The 15445-nt window shown below is 37.6% G+C and overlaps 1 protein-coding gene across 1 annotated transcript in view; it reads left to right on the forward strand.

Annotated features, from left to right (window-relative positions):
• Positions 1-15445, forward strand: part of PRKAR2B (protein kinase cAMP-dependent type II regulatory subunit beta) — a 75074-nt gene that overhangs the window by 26235 nt on the left and 33394 nt on the right. Inside the window, exon 2 of the mRNA XM_086886793.1 lies at positions 2249-2284. Coding sequence (XP_086742919.1) covers positions 2249-2284 — 36 coding nt within the window. The remainder of the gene's footprint in view (positions 1-2248; positions 2285-15445) is intronic.

The following is a 15445-nucleotide window of genomic DNA, read 5'->3' on the forward strand; positions in this document are numbered from 1 at the left end:
GGGCTGATTATTTTCCAAGGCCTTCTTGTATGCTAATCTTCCACCTTTCTGGACAACAGAAGTATGTTGTGATTTGCTACCAGAAAAATAGAGAGTAGTTCAACTTGCTCCATAACAAAGAACTGTGGGTTCTGCTTTTAAATCTCCCAGTAACACATTTGGATGACCTCCATGAAATCCCAGTCTGGGCTGAAAGGCTTTGTCTGGTTGCTGCTGAAACACTGATTATTCACATAAGCTCAAAAATAATTGCTGATCAAGGTTCTGACATTCTTGGTATTTTTTTTTTTTTCTAACAGTAAATAATTTGTGAAATCTGTTGCACAATAAACTAAGCTTCTTGTAGCCAAATGAAAGAGTGAATTTAGAATTATGTAGCTGAAAAAGAACTTTTTTCTTTGACAATCCCAGTAACTTGTTTCAAATTGTTAGTTTTGTGCTACATGTTCCTTTTTTTTTTTTGAATGTACTGAGGTAGCTGTCTAGAGGAGTTAAATCTTCTTCTCTACAGATAATATATAAAATGACAGCTAAAGCCATCCCTGAGTTTGGGGAAAGCTTCTGAATGGGAGCAAAACATTATTTTATGCTTTCTTGTTAGAAATATGTCAGATTCCAATTCTTTTTTTTTTTTTTTTTTTAAATATGAGCACATCTGCTGAGACCTGCTGCAAATTTACTTGCTTGAGGAAACAACTCAGCCATCTGATGGTGACAGTCATGATGTCCTGAAATGAATTTGGCCCATAACAGTAGTGACAAAATAAACAGTTTTGAGGAATCAAACAGCCCCCATATGACAAAACAGCAGTTGCATAAAATGTGCTGTCTGTTTTGATAAAAATATGTCTACATTTTTTGTCTTTATATTTAAAGGAAAAATGTTCAGGGGAAGTAGAATCCTTGTTTCAAAATAACTTTGCTGGTGATGTTACTCTTGTGCTCATCTATATATATGTGTTTGGGGTTTGTAACAGCTTATTAACCAGAGGTTTCCTTCCTCATGACTAGCACTCCAAACCTCTGTAGTCAGGTTTCCCAGTGTATTTTTTTGCCACTTGGACCTGTCACTCCTGTATGTGCTTGTACAAACCATCTGTGAGTGTGGCTCAGAAATTGTAGCTTTGCTCTGTTTTTTGTCCCCAAAGGAATAAGAAGTCAGTTTGCATCTCAGGCTGTCTCTTCTGTTTTCTGAGCAATTTTTTTCTCTTGTCTTAGGTGTTCAAGACATGATGCATAACTCCCTTATAAAATTTAGTGGGATAAAATGAAAAAGGTTAATATTTTAAACTTTTCAGTTCTGTGTAAACATAAAGAGCAGTTTTAAAAGGTTGAATATTAATAAGCACTGTAAGGGCATACATTTTTAATGTGGCTGCTGCCCACATTTGAAATTAGGTCATTCAGATTTTCTTCTTGCTGTTTATTCCAGCAGTTAATACAGCACATGAAAGTAGAGTTCAAGACCAGTGGTTTTTACTAATTAGAAGGCTGGAGTTTGTATTTGGATGGCAAAACATAAAACTATTTACCTATTTATCTCTAGTAACTCTTGAAGAAGCTGGTAAACCTAGAAATGAAATGAAAGAGAGACAAAGCTATGTGTTTTAAATTGTATTTTGCAGTTTCTCCCAGCTGGAAACAAGACAGGAGTCTGATTACAAATGTTTGCAGCATGCAGTTGGAGATGTGCCAGGTTGGCACTATAAAACATTTGCACTGGGGCTTTGGTGGGGGTTGGCATTGTTATTGACTTTCCTAAGGAGTTTTAAAGGTTAGCCAAAGCAAAAGTTGATCTTTTAATGGGGTTACAAATTAGTCTTTTTCTCTATAAGAGTACCTTTAGTGCCAGATTTCCAATGGGTGTATTTTGTAAAAAGGAAATAAATTTTTTTCATACGTTTTAAATCCCTGTTTGCATTATTGTTTGCAAGATGCCAATTTCTGTGCACTCAATAAATAATGGAGATGCAGCTCTAAATGTCTCGTATTCACTCATGAGCAGCAGTAAGTAACAGGAACTCTTAGAATGCTGAAAATGGTCTGGCAAGCTTTTTAGTTACTATGTACCATCTCTTGCAAAGCTACTTAAAAGTTAAAGTGTATATGAATTGGTTCCTGTAAAGATACAAAAATAATGATAATCTGGTGTTTGCAGTTGTCACACTTGGAATGAAGTATAACATTGTTATATTTAAAGCAAGTTAGACTACTACAAAAATAATCAAAGTGTTTTTTTTTCTTTCAGCTCCAGCGGTAAACAGATTCACCAGACGTGCATCAGGTAAGAGGAATGAAGTTCCAGTTGTCTGCATAATAATTGAAACATTATGCTGACAGTGACTGTCATGTAGAACGTAATATGACATTAGTCAATGTTCATGGGCTAACCTCTAATTTGTTACCTGCTTTACTGAAAAATGTAGCCAAGGTTTCAGGTCATGGAACTTGCAGGAAACCTTCTTGTTGCTGTGGAATTTATTAAAAATCTAAGCTTTAAAGAAAACTATTTCAGTTCTAGCAGATATGAAAGTTGAAAGCAAGAACTGAATGTAAGCAGGGTTATACCTTGCTTACTTCACAGACAACCTAAAGCTGCAATTTCAGGATCAGCTATGCATGAGGAAATGTACAGCTGTACTGGAAATCTCACTGTCCAAACCCTGGCTGGGTTGTGTGCGTGGTGTGTTGTGCTGTGCAGAGCTGGCAGATCAGCTCTGGAAGCACCATTGCCATGGTGGTGGTGTGTGGTATTGGGTGAGCACCTGCCTCACCCAGTGCTGCTTTGTGTATTCTCCAAGTTAACTTGGTTCTTGCTGGCTCAGAGAACTCTACCTTATTTCCATTACATGTAAAAGATCCCTCCAAATTACAGATCATTAAAAGTTAATATTTTTGGCCTTTCTTTATTGTTCTGCTGTGTCATGTCCTTTAGGCTTAATTTTTCATGGCTTTTTTCTTCTGAATTGTGATCCAGAATCTGGATCTTATTTGTTTGAAGTACTACAAATCTGAAAATGTGGTATAAAAGTCACCATGAAATGTAATGAGACTCATGGCTGACTCATAAAGAGTCAGGAGAGCAGGAGATGTGAGCTATTCATAGTCATTTCAGTATGTTTAACATCCAAGTATAAAATGCTGTTTGTTTTCAACTTCAGGTCATTTTTAATAAACATATTTCATAATGCAGTAGGTCTATCCAGACTTCTGGTTTTGCTAGTTATAACCTCAGTCAGGTAGTCTCTTGTCAATGTAAAAATACGAGTGAAAATCCTCAGGTTTACTGAGGAGCTGTAGAGAAAAAGGGTTTGCAGGATTGGTGCATAGCATATCATAGAATCATGGAATGGTTTGGGTTGAAGGAACCTTAATAAAGATCACCCAGGTTCAACCCCCTGCCATGAGAAGGGACACCTTCTGCTATCCCAGGCTGCTCAGAGCCCTGCCCAGCCTGGCCTTGGACACTTCCAGGGATCCAGGGACATCCAGAGCTGGTCTGGGAAACCTGTGCCAGTGACTGACCACCTTCACCTGTGTATCACAAAGGAAGAAAATGTAATTAGTTCCAAATATTCTCATGTTTTAATTAAGGCTAATACTTCAATGAGGTACTGTAGTTTGAAATGAAAGGAATGATTCGTTTACTAGTGCTCAGTAACAGTGAGCAGGACTCTATACAAATCAGATTTCATGTTTTAAGGAGAGTTTTGCTGTGACTGATTGATAGCTGACATTAATGAATGCGGTCCTTCTAACAGATGTGTGATAAGCTTTTGCATTCAGAGATTTTGATTGTTTGAAAAGCTAATACTTGCACACAAAAAGCCCCCAAACAGTTATTCTTAATGTTTCTTTAATATTAAATTAACATTTATTTGTAAAAGGAAAATAAAAACATAAGTCTGAAAGTTTTGTGCAATTATCGGGGAAATAATTTCTGTAGGGAATTAATATTTCATGTATTTTGGTCTTGTTGTGGAGAGATAGAATAGTTATCTTATTCAGAATAATGAGTCAGGTGGCGTAGTAAATCAGATGTAAATCATGTGAATACATTTCAAGCTCGAACAAAGTAATGCTGCAGTCCACTGTGTGTACTATTTTATTAAGTTAGTGGTAGCTTTAATAGTTAAAATAACTATTTTTCAAAGAAGAAAGCCTGTGAAGGGTGATAGTTCTATCTTTTCTTAAATGATAAATGACTGTCAGAGAAGTACAGTACATTTAAGAAACTTCATTAAATATAAAAATAAAATTAATAAAATATAAAATTAAAAATATAAATCAGACTATGCTATATTATATATATAATATAAACATTTCACAAGGATGTTTGCAGTCTTAATCATATTTTTAAATCCATTTCTTTTAACTGAACAGTTGTCTGTGTAGATTAAGGCCATCAAGATACCTTGCAAAGGGGAAAGCTAGATAGTAGCTGCTGGGCTTGGTTTTTTTTATGCTTGGTAGCTTAACAGCCTTCTGTAGTCAAAGCTGATTCTCATGTTTAGGAAATGCCATATGTATTATGTAGGCAGATCAAATGAAATGTAGGGTTTTTTTCCTTGAATATGAGTTTCTTTTAATTTTAGGCTGTTTGGCTAAGAGTTATTTTAAAATTGGAAATGTGCAATATTGTTGATTCTTGAGTGCTTTTGAAGATTTTCTTCTGGTGAATATATCTCCAAGCTTGTGGTGAATATTCGGAGAGTTAGCTGTAGAATGTGGTTTCACGTTGCATCTGTTGATGATACTGCAAACTGATTCTGAGAGTGTGTGACTTCAGGGCCCCATTTTGTCATGCCTCTGCCCATAGGGTCTCTCTCTACTTTTCTTGAACAGACCTAGGAGTTGTGCTGCCTGAGGGTGGATAGATTTAAATAAAACAGAAATACATGAGGTTCTGGTGCGTTGATTTGCATTGAGTTTCCAACATTTCTTCACAGAGAACAATAATTCTCTACAATGGATATTTTGATGTTTCTGTTACTCCTTGGGTAATGCCTAGTATTTTACTTGGTTGCATAAGATATAGTTATTTTTCCTAACTGAGCTAGAAATTAGGCACCCAGAGTTTAATTGCTGAAGCACCTACTGAAAATAATACAGTACAGCATTTATTATTTAACAGCTGTTCCTGTTAGCATGCTGAGAATGTATTAATGAACTGTCACTGGTATGTAAGGAAAAAAGCAGAAGTAAGCTAGGATAAATTAGTTGTTCTAGAATTCCAGTTCTTACAATTTATTGAGCTACCTAATTAGGTATCTCTGATGTGTGTTTATTCATATGTATGTGTATATTTGCAATGTGGGCTCTATACATAAAATACACTTTTAGTGCTGGTGACAGCTACTCACAGGTTAGTTAATAATGCATTCCATTGTTCTAGGCTATGCACAAAGAATAATAGATATTACACTCTTAAAAAGAGGAGTTTAGTAAGAAGAGGAGATTAAAAATACTTTATAGAACTAGAATGAACAATGAGACAGCTGCAAGTAGTTAATCCTTAATTTTTCTTTTCAAATCTGCTGGCACTAAGATGAAGAGAAAGGAAAACAACTGCTGAGGCAATCAAGAGACTTGGGTGTGGAAAAAGGGGGGAGCATGAACGGCACCCCTTCATCCTTCAGATAGGATGCGAGAGGTTCTGTGCAGCCTCATACGGGGGAAAATCTGGGAGCACGTTTGTCAGAACAGTTTCTTCTACTTTGTGTAAGGTGCCATTAGGAAGAAAGTAACAAAATAAGAGTTTTGGTCTGCAATATCTTTGAACCATTGTGTGGACTGGATTAGTCACGCCCAGAATAGAATTTATATATATCACTTCTACTTTTCAGTTTAATAATTCCTGCAGGAAGCATGGCAAAGTACTTAAGAATCAGGGTGAATTTTACTGCATTTAGACTACAGGAGTCCTGTTAGTGAAGGAATGGCTAATTGCTTTCTGGAATTATGGAGGAGCATAGGTGATATCAAATTAAATGGTTTTATACAAACTAGTATTTAGGAAGAGCAAATCGACATTGCTAACCAAGAATAGAAAATGTCCCTAGGAACAATATTTCACTTTTGATTTTTCAATCAACTCAACTATATTGAGTTCTTCTTAAAAAGATTGGCACCCACTTTCCTGTGGCATATTAAAAATTGTCAGAGAAAGGCAGCATACTGAAATGAAGTGCTATTCCCTTTTATAGAGTAAGGCAGAAGCTGGGGTTGTACCAAAAATAATGTTGTGGAATTAAGTAGCTGTAAAGTCCCCTTTGAAATGCTCAGGTAGGATGCAGGGTTGTTGTAGAAGCACATTGAGTGACAGAAGAAAGAAGAATGAAGGATTTTATTGATGAACTAGTAATTCCAGTTTTTCAAGAAGAATTAATGGTTCTACTTCTTCTGAGTGATGAATAAACCCCAAACTGAATTCAAGTGACATTGGATTCACCTTTGTTCATTACACACATGTAGTTAATCTAAAATTTGAAATGTTCAATGTGTCACATTTCTGAAATAAGCAAGGACATAGATGACATACAGTGCTGTCTAATACTAAAACTCAAGCACTTAGGCTGCCATTGGTGAGGAAAGCCAGAAGAAAAAGTGCTATCAGAATTTGAGTGTGTATCTACATTGCATGAACAGAGTGCACTAAAGAAGGCATATTGTGCCTTGTCAGGGTCCTTCCTACAGTGACCATCTCTGTAACACTCAAATCCTTTGCTGAATAAGAATAAGGGTGTGGTGCAGTGAGCTGTAGGTACCTTAGAGCCACTGGTCAGGGGAAATGCTGTGCTTTAGTCTGGTCCTGGTCCTGCTTAAAGCACATGTATCATCAAATATCCTGAGCTGGCAGGAAAGTACAACTCCTGTCCCAGCAGAGGACACCCCAAGAGTCGCACCATGTGCCCAAGAGATTGTCCAAATGCTTTATGAACTTTATCACACTTGGTGCTATGGCTGTTTTTGTGGGGAAGCTGTTCCAATGCCCAACCACCCTCTGGGTGAAAAAAGTTTTCCTAATGTCCAACCTAAACCTCCCTGACACAGCTTCATGCTGTTCCTTTGGGTCCTGTCACTGGTCACCTGAATGAAGAGATCAGTGACTGCCCATCCCCTTTCCCTTGTTAGGAAGCTGTGGACAGCTGTGAAGTCTCCCCTCTGTCTCCTTCAGGCTAAAAAAGTCAAGTGGCCTCATCCATTCCTTGGCTTTCTCCTTCAGACCCTTCAGCATCTTCATAGCCCTCCTTTGGGCATTCTGTAATGGCTTTAGATCTTTATTGAGGCACCCAAAACTGCCCTCAGCACTCAAGGTGAGGCTGTCGCAGAGCAGAGCAGGACAATCCCCTCCCTTGCCTGGCTGGCAATCCTGTGCCTGATGCCCTCAAGACATACTTGGCCCTCCTGGCTGCCTCTACTGCTGGTTCTTTGTCTCTTGGGAATGAAGAACTGATCTCAGAATCTGCCCCACAACACTTCTGGGTCTGTGGAAAGTTAGTGATAAAAGCTGTTTTCCATATGATCCATAATTAATTGATCCAACTTCCTTTCTTTAGTTCTTCTTGCATAGACTATTTGCTATTCCCTTTTGCAAATGAGACAGTCACAGAAACAAGAGTTTAAATTACTCTTGTTTCCCTCTTATATTTTCTGGCAATTTGAGAAGAGTTCCTGTAAAAAAAATGAAGTATTAACATAGCCCTAGATGCTTAAAGAACACACTCATTTCCCTCCTAACCACTGTTTTAATTCAGAATGTTTGATAAATAACATCATGGTGTTAAACTTGGGAGTATTTGTTCCTGTCCTGTTGTTACCTTGAGATTTGTTGCGTTTGGTGCAGATATGAAGAAGAGCATGTGTGCTCAGAAGCTCTTCTGCCTCCTTCTGGGTTCAATTGTTTTGGCTGTTCTAGTGACAGATTCTGCCCATGAAACTTTCTCTTCTTGAATTTGCATTGCATGTATACAAAAACTCTTACATATTACATTGTATAGTTGGACAGTAGTATTGTTTAAAAGAAAAAATCTAGGCTATCTGCATTACTTCATGAGGTTTTTAAGTGGTTCATATTCAACTTTCATTTATTCCTCTTTTAAAACTCCAAAGCCTGAAACATAGATTCTAGCAGGTTGTAGCAAAGTGTTTTCTTGTATACATGATCAAATATGAATTTTTCAGAGCCCATTGATGGAGCTGAGTTATAGAAATAGGCAAACTATTGCAAATTAATGCCATGCCATGTTTTAGATACAGCTATCTTTAAGCTATTTTTATCATAACACTTAGGGCTTAATAAGAGATTTTGTAGATGCATACTATAAGGCAAAGATGTCTCTGCAATCATACAATTCTTGACTGAATTTATAAGCTGACTAAAATGTACAGAGTAGTAATTTTTAAATTCCACAAGCTGGTAAAGCTAGATAGCAACTGTTTCTTTAGAAAATAGGAGAGTTGAGTTTTGAGTTCACAAATTGCTGTGTATACACCTTTATAGGAAATTGTAATTTTTCCTGCTGTCTTAGTATTACCTTTGGAAAGCATTCTGCATGTGAGTTTGTATCAATAAAATTATTCATTGTAGTTTTTTCAGCTATTTGGGTTGGTCTTGTTTCAGACATATGAAACATAAACCAGAGATTGGTGTTGAAATATGAATCTAATTTGTCGGTATGGACAGTTGCCCAGCCTGTTTGAGGAAGAGCTCAGACATCCTAGCAAGGTACCTAGCAAGGTATCAAGTTGTTAGACTGATTGACCAATACCTTTAAACCCATTTTGTGTGTAACTGGTAAATATGATGGGGATGGAAAAGTGTTTTATATGTCAAGCCCTACCTGCAGCCAGCAGCATGGCCTCATCCATACCACTATTTGGGAATGGTCCTGTTTGGGACTGTGCCCAGGACCGTGCTGGAGCCTGGTGTGGGTGAGTGAGTGTGGTGGAGGCAGCGGTGTGGTGGTGCCATTCTGAGCCAGAGGCAATGGTTGGATAATGCCGGTTCTGAGCCAGAGGCAATGGTTGGATAACGCTGGCTCTGAGCCAGAGGCAATGGTTGGATAACGCTGGTTCTGAGCCAGAGGCAATGGTTGGATAACGCCGGTTCTGAGCTGGAGGGAGTGGTTGGATAACGCCGGTTCTGAGCCAGAGGCAATGGTTGGATAACGCCGGTTCTGAGCTGGAGGGAGCAGTCAGGGCAACTGCAGTCAAGTTGAGCTCCGTGCTGAGCACTTTCTGCATGTGGTTCACTCCCTCTTTTTTACACACTTTTGTTATTAATATTGTTGCTGTTACTGTTCTTTCCTTATCTTTTTGCTGTTTCCAGTAAATTGCTCTAATCTCAACCCATGATCTTTACCTTTTGTGCCTCCAGTTCTCCTCTCCTGCCCACTGCAGGGGGAAGAGAAATGAGTGAGTAGCAGCATGGTTTGGAGAGTCTCAGTGGGAGCACTAAATTCTTAAACCTCAACAGTTATACTGTGTTTTCTGTTTTAACCTGCTTCTAAGTTTGCATTCATTATTGATGATCTCAGAGATCCAATAACCCATGATCAGAGAAGTTAATAACCTTCCAATGCTTTTATCAGGATGCTCATAACTCATGGTTTTGAAACAAATAAAATAATGTTGTTTTTTTTAATGAGAATGGATCCATGTTGCTGAAAGAAAGAGAAAGGATTTTAAAATAATTGTGGAACAGGTGTGTATTGATAGTCATTATTTAAGAGTTCTGATCTTTTTTCTTTAAAATATTTCAGTGTCTGTGTCTATGATAAGCTCCTCTTTGGTTGCTGTGCTATATTGTTCTTCCACACTTGTGTGAGGTTAGGGAGGTATGCTCCCTCCACTGTAACTGATAGAGCATGAACCTGTAGGCTGTTGTATCTGATTACCAGTTTTCCAAAACAACTCCATTCCATCTGTGACTTCATGTGGTTTGACCTTCATGCTATAGAAGATTTCTTCTGAAGGATAAAAGATGAGTAAGACAAGGCATGTTTTATGTAGCAAGTTGTTCGAAATGGAATAACAGTATTTGTTGCATTAATGCAAATGCATCCTTAAGGGGTTAAGGTGAATAATTCTTTTTCTTGTTCTAATAACAATTTTGTGTGAAAGTGAAAAAGATTGATTTCTGGTGTCTTCACAATTATTGTGAAGAATTATAATGAGCATGCCAGAATGAAAAATTGCTACAATTTTTCTTTGCTACAATGCCACAATCCACTAATGAGGAAAATTGTATGTATTTATTATATAGAATAGGAAGCAGAACTCCATGAGAAAATAAAGAAAAATTACTTGTCAGAGGAAATATTAAATGGAATTGTTTGAGCCTTGTTTAGTTTTCTTGTTATACCTGAGATTGCATGGAAACACTAACTCTTTCCCCTCTAGATACACAAAAAAATAATGAAAATTTGGAGATTCACTTTCAAATAACCAATCACAGAAGAGGAACCCCATCATTCTAAATGCAAAGCTTCAGTCAGTCTTTGAAACCATCTTTCACTCTGAACATCAGCTACACACTGCAACAAAATTTGGAGTTTATACCCTTACCATTGTTTTGCGTGCAGTCTAGTAAGTGATGAGTGCATCTTTAAGGCACAAATTCAATGCCTACTTGTCAGCCTTTTTCTCTCCTGCTATCACAATCTGAGTTTTGAAAATAGAGCTTCCAATTGGAGCAATACTCTAGCAAAACTGTGCTCTCTGAGCTGGGGATTTGGAACACTGAAAGGGGGAAGTCCTAAATAATCATTACTTTCTAGTCTCTCATATTATTGCCAGTGAGCAACAGGAAGAGACATATTTTTTCTGCTAGCATTGATCTGGGGACAACTTTCACACCTGTTCTAGTTGGTTCACAGCTGAATACACTTACTTTTTTGTTCATTTTTTTTGTCTATCCCATCATAGTCATATATAACATATAGCAATATATCATCATAGTAATATACTAATATCAAAGGTAGTTGTGCATACAATTTAATTTTTTCAGACATTTTCCTTACTGAGAAGATAAGCACTAAACTTATTATTTATTTTAAAAAAACTGCTCCATTTACGCTATCCGTTGGTGAATAAGTTCCTGGGGAATGCCAGCCATCACAAGTTTGGGATTTAGGTTCAAATAGATGAAGTCAAAGAATCAGCCAACAGCTGACAAAAATGTCTGTGTATGTATTTGTAAAGAACATAGCAGAAATGTCTCCCTATATAATGCTTACCTATTGTTCTGTAGGATTTTTAGACATATCACAGAATCAATCACATTTTCTTATGGTTAATGTGAAGGAATGCTTCAAATGCAAAACACCTAATAAAGAAGAAGAGAAATGCTTACGCCTACTGTGTGGCATAATTACACTGAAAAAGAAGAGATCCTAATCTGAAAGATCTTGAAGTGTGCTCCTGGGATCAGTTGGTTCGTGAGTAATTACAGCAGAGAATCCAAATTGTCATTGTGGTTCAGTAGTGCCCAACAACACGAATGTGTTATTGCATGTTGGTGAGGACTGTACATTTTGTTAATTGACTTTCTTAGCTGTGCAAGTCAAGTTGTGTAGGAAGAACAAGTATGGAGTGTCCCATTGTTCATCCTGATATGTATGGGGCTTATTAGACCAGCACAGTTGGCTTCTTTAAAATGCCATCCAGGAAACTGGTCTGTTGCAAGAATGAGGAAGGGAGAGTGGTACAGTTCTTATGGGTCAATACAAGAAACACAGCCCATGTGTGAAAGATACTAAAATGCTGTTGGAGAATGGTCACGCAGCTGTCACAGTAGCAAAGCAGAGGCAGGAGCAACAGAGTGTGACAATTGCTGATACACTGGGTTAGCAAGGGCCTGGAAGAGAGGAGTAGGAAGCCTATGCTTGATGCAGTCAAAAAGAACAATTAAGTGGGATTTCAAATCCTTTGTGGTACGCCTACCACCAAGTGCCCAGCAGCAGTGCTTGTTGGGTGTGAGACACCCTCGCTGCCTGCACTGTGCACATTCCCATCTCTGCAGAAAACCTGCCCTGAAAGGGAAGGCAGATTAAAACATGTGATGGTATAAAAGCTGTGCTGCATAAAGGAGACAAAGGCTGCCTGCTATTAGAGGCTGGTTTGCTGCAGTCTGACACAAATGTAGATGTGTATATCGCCATGCTAATGCTGATGTGATCATGGAGCTCATGGTATCCTCACACCTGACTCTGAAACCAGTTGCTTAAAACCTTCTGCACAGAACTGGACTGTGGAATGGTCAAGAAACTGTAGATTTAAAGTTTAAAGTAACAGGAATAATTTAATTCCCCACACAACAATGGAATATTACTGTCACCTAACATAGAACAAAAAGCTGTCCTGAGACATTTACATATAAAGCACTTAATTGAATGGCACACAAGCTTATGGTTTATGTTTTTCAGCTTTTTCAATCAGGTAAATCTAGCAAAATAGAGTGTAACTGTTGGTGTAGAGAGATGCTTTAAGTGGAATATAATGTTAATGATATTGTTGAAAAAGGTATTAATTTGGAAAAAATATTTGACAAAAAATACAACCCACTAAGTAATGATATTTTCTCTGCTTCCCTAAAAGCCATAAGCCATTTTGTCACATACTATCATTCATTTATATATTCTAACTTTATAAGTAGGATTTCTTACATGTTTTCTTTATGAGTAGCCCTTGTGCAGACAAAGTCTCAGGTGTGCCAGCTGGCTTTCTTTGCCAGTTGTTGTGGTGATGGTTTCCCACTTTACTTTTTAATTTTTAATTTTTATTTTGATGATCAAGTTGGGAGGAAAACGATTAAAATTGTGATATAGTGCACTGACACTTGTTTGAAATTCTTGATTTAAATAGCAAATTTTTCAAGAGTATGCCAACTTTACTTTTCACAAAAAAATAAATTTAAAAAAATAAAATATATAAAGTTACAGAATGTTTTTATTCTATTAAAAAAATTATTTTCTCCTGTACTTGGCACTGCCAAGGACACACCAGTGTTCAGTTTTGGGCCCCTCACTACAACAAAGACATGGAGATGCTGAAGTGAGTCCAGAGGAAGACAACCCAGCTGGGGAAGGGTCTGGAGCACAAGCCCTACAAGGAGCAGCTGAGGGAGCTGGGGGTGTTCAGCCTAGAGAAAAGGAGGCTCAGGGGAGTTCTTATCAGGGTCCCAGAAAGGAGGTTGTAGCTGGGCGAGAGTTAATGTCTTCTCCCAGTGAACAAGTGACAAGGGGAAATGACCCTCAGTTGCACCAGGGGACATATACATTGGACATTGGGAAAAATTTATTCACCTAGAGTGGTGAAGCATTGGAACAGGCTGTCCAGGGAAGTGATGGAGTCCCTATCCCTGCAAGTGTTCAAAGAATGAATCGATGTTTAGTGGGTATGGTGGTATTAGAACAAAGGTTGGACTTGATGATCTTGGAGGTCTTTTCTAGCCTTAATGATTCTATGATTATTTTGGTAACTGGACTTATATAATTTTGATTACTGAAAAACACCAATAATACTCATAATTCTGGCATATCCATATATATCTGGCAAATAAGTCTTACGATATACTATTTTGTGGTTCACTTCTGGCCATAATGCCATTCTTATTTGGAGTTGGAGAAAGTTTTTTCAATACCAGTGACATTTTCAAAGCTGAAGGAAAATCAGTTCCAATGTTGGGTGACTTTTAGTTTAAGAACTGCATACATGACAAAATAGCTTTAAAATTTATCATTAAAAGCTTTGCATTAAGCTTGAATTATTAAATAGAAAAAAACCTTGTACACCAAAAGCTATAATTGACTGATCATGAGTTACCTTTTCTATCATGAATTTTTACACCTTTGTATTCAGGACTAGGCCTTATTTTTTACAAGCTCTAAATATAGCCCATCAATTTGAATGAGAAAGGAGGTGCTCAGTTGGCTGGAGGTTGTAAGTGGTAAGTGGTTGTATTGTGCAAGAGAGGAAGCAAATTTCAGGGGCATTTCTGTTCATGTCACGCTTCTTATGCAGGGCTCTTTAATCAAAACACAACATGACGGAGAGATCATTTGCAAAGGCATTATTTATATGAGCAGTTGGAATTATTGCTATTTATAGACTGGTTGCAATCACATCTGACGACTGCGTTTCTTAGTGCATTTATCATACGAGTGATGCCAGCGGGAACTCTGTATTTACTTCCCCATGCTGCCATTTTTAATGAATACTTCTTTTTAATGAAACTTCTCTATTATTCTTCCTGGTGTTGGTTTCATGACTGCCAAGTTAAAACTACTACCGTCCTTCCTTCCTGAGGTAAAATCAACGCACTTTAATGACTGGATTGTGAAACAGCACATTGATGCAGGTGGGTAGAGCTATGTAAGTGGCTTAATGGAAAGGAGTAATGTAACCCTGGGCTGGCTGGATTAATGGAGGCAATTTTTTACCAGCCATCAGGGATGTGCACGTACCCCTTTGCTAACAACCAAATGTTTAGCATCATAACTTTTGGAGGGTTTTAACCTACGTTTTTATTTTGTTTTCTGCACAAAATGAACTGGGAGTGGCATGACTTCATGTTGTCCCCTTATTTTTGGGGAGGATTGTGTCCAATGAAGACTTACTATTCTGTTTTCCAGTAGAGTCATTGATCCTTTAGTTGGTACAGACACAGACGTGTATTGGTACAGATACAGATGTGTTTATATATGGGTATATTATGTTAAAAACATTTAACTTCATGAGGGCTTAAAAATATGCTGGGGGCCTTCTGCTGTGGCCACTGAAATCTGTGGCAATATTTATTTTTTAATGAAGGTTTGACTTATTTTTAAAAATTTTTAATTTTCAAAGGTGAGTTTATTTTGATGAGAAGTTATGAATGTGTTTATATTATGAGGAAGATCTTAAAATTTCATCAACAGTTCACTGAATTTTTTTATCTTCCCTTTTGCACTGAGCCTTTTCTTAGGTTTTCAGTGGTGACAGCATAATAAGAAACACTTTATTTTGAACTGTTCTTGAAAAAGAATAAATAAAAATATGAAAAGCCTGTTTCTTACTAGGTGTGTTACAGTAGAAATTCATGTCTATTTTAGATAGTTTTGTTATCATCAATAAATTATTGTGTTTTTCTGTGGGTGATACTCTACATAGTTATTGACAGTGTTTCTATACATCCTCCTCCTTACTGTAGATCACACATTATTTTCCCTTGGCAGTACTTGCAGGGACTCAGTACCTGACCCTGCCTCATCTTCGGAGGGAGGAGCGGGTTACAGCACAAGCTGTAGCAAACTCAGAGAAGTGTTGGATTCTGCAGCCACTCTGCAGAGATTAAATACTTTCTGCTTAGGCAGATTTTCTTCTTCATGGTGCATCCCGTTCTTTTTGTTTAAAGCAGTAATGTCTTTATAATTTATGTCTATTGCTGTGAGACTTGAGAGAT

This window comes from Cyanistes caeruleus, chromosome 4 (genome assembly GCF_971803275.1).
Source record: "Cyanistes caeruleus chromosome 4, bCyaCae1.hap1.1, whole genome shotgun sequence".
NCBI lineage: Eukaryota > Metazoa > Chordata > Aves > Passeriformes > Paridae > Cyanistes > Cyanistes caeruleus.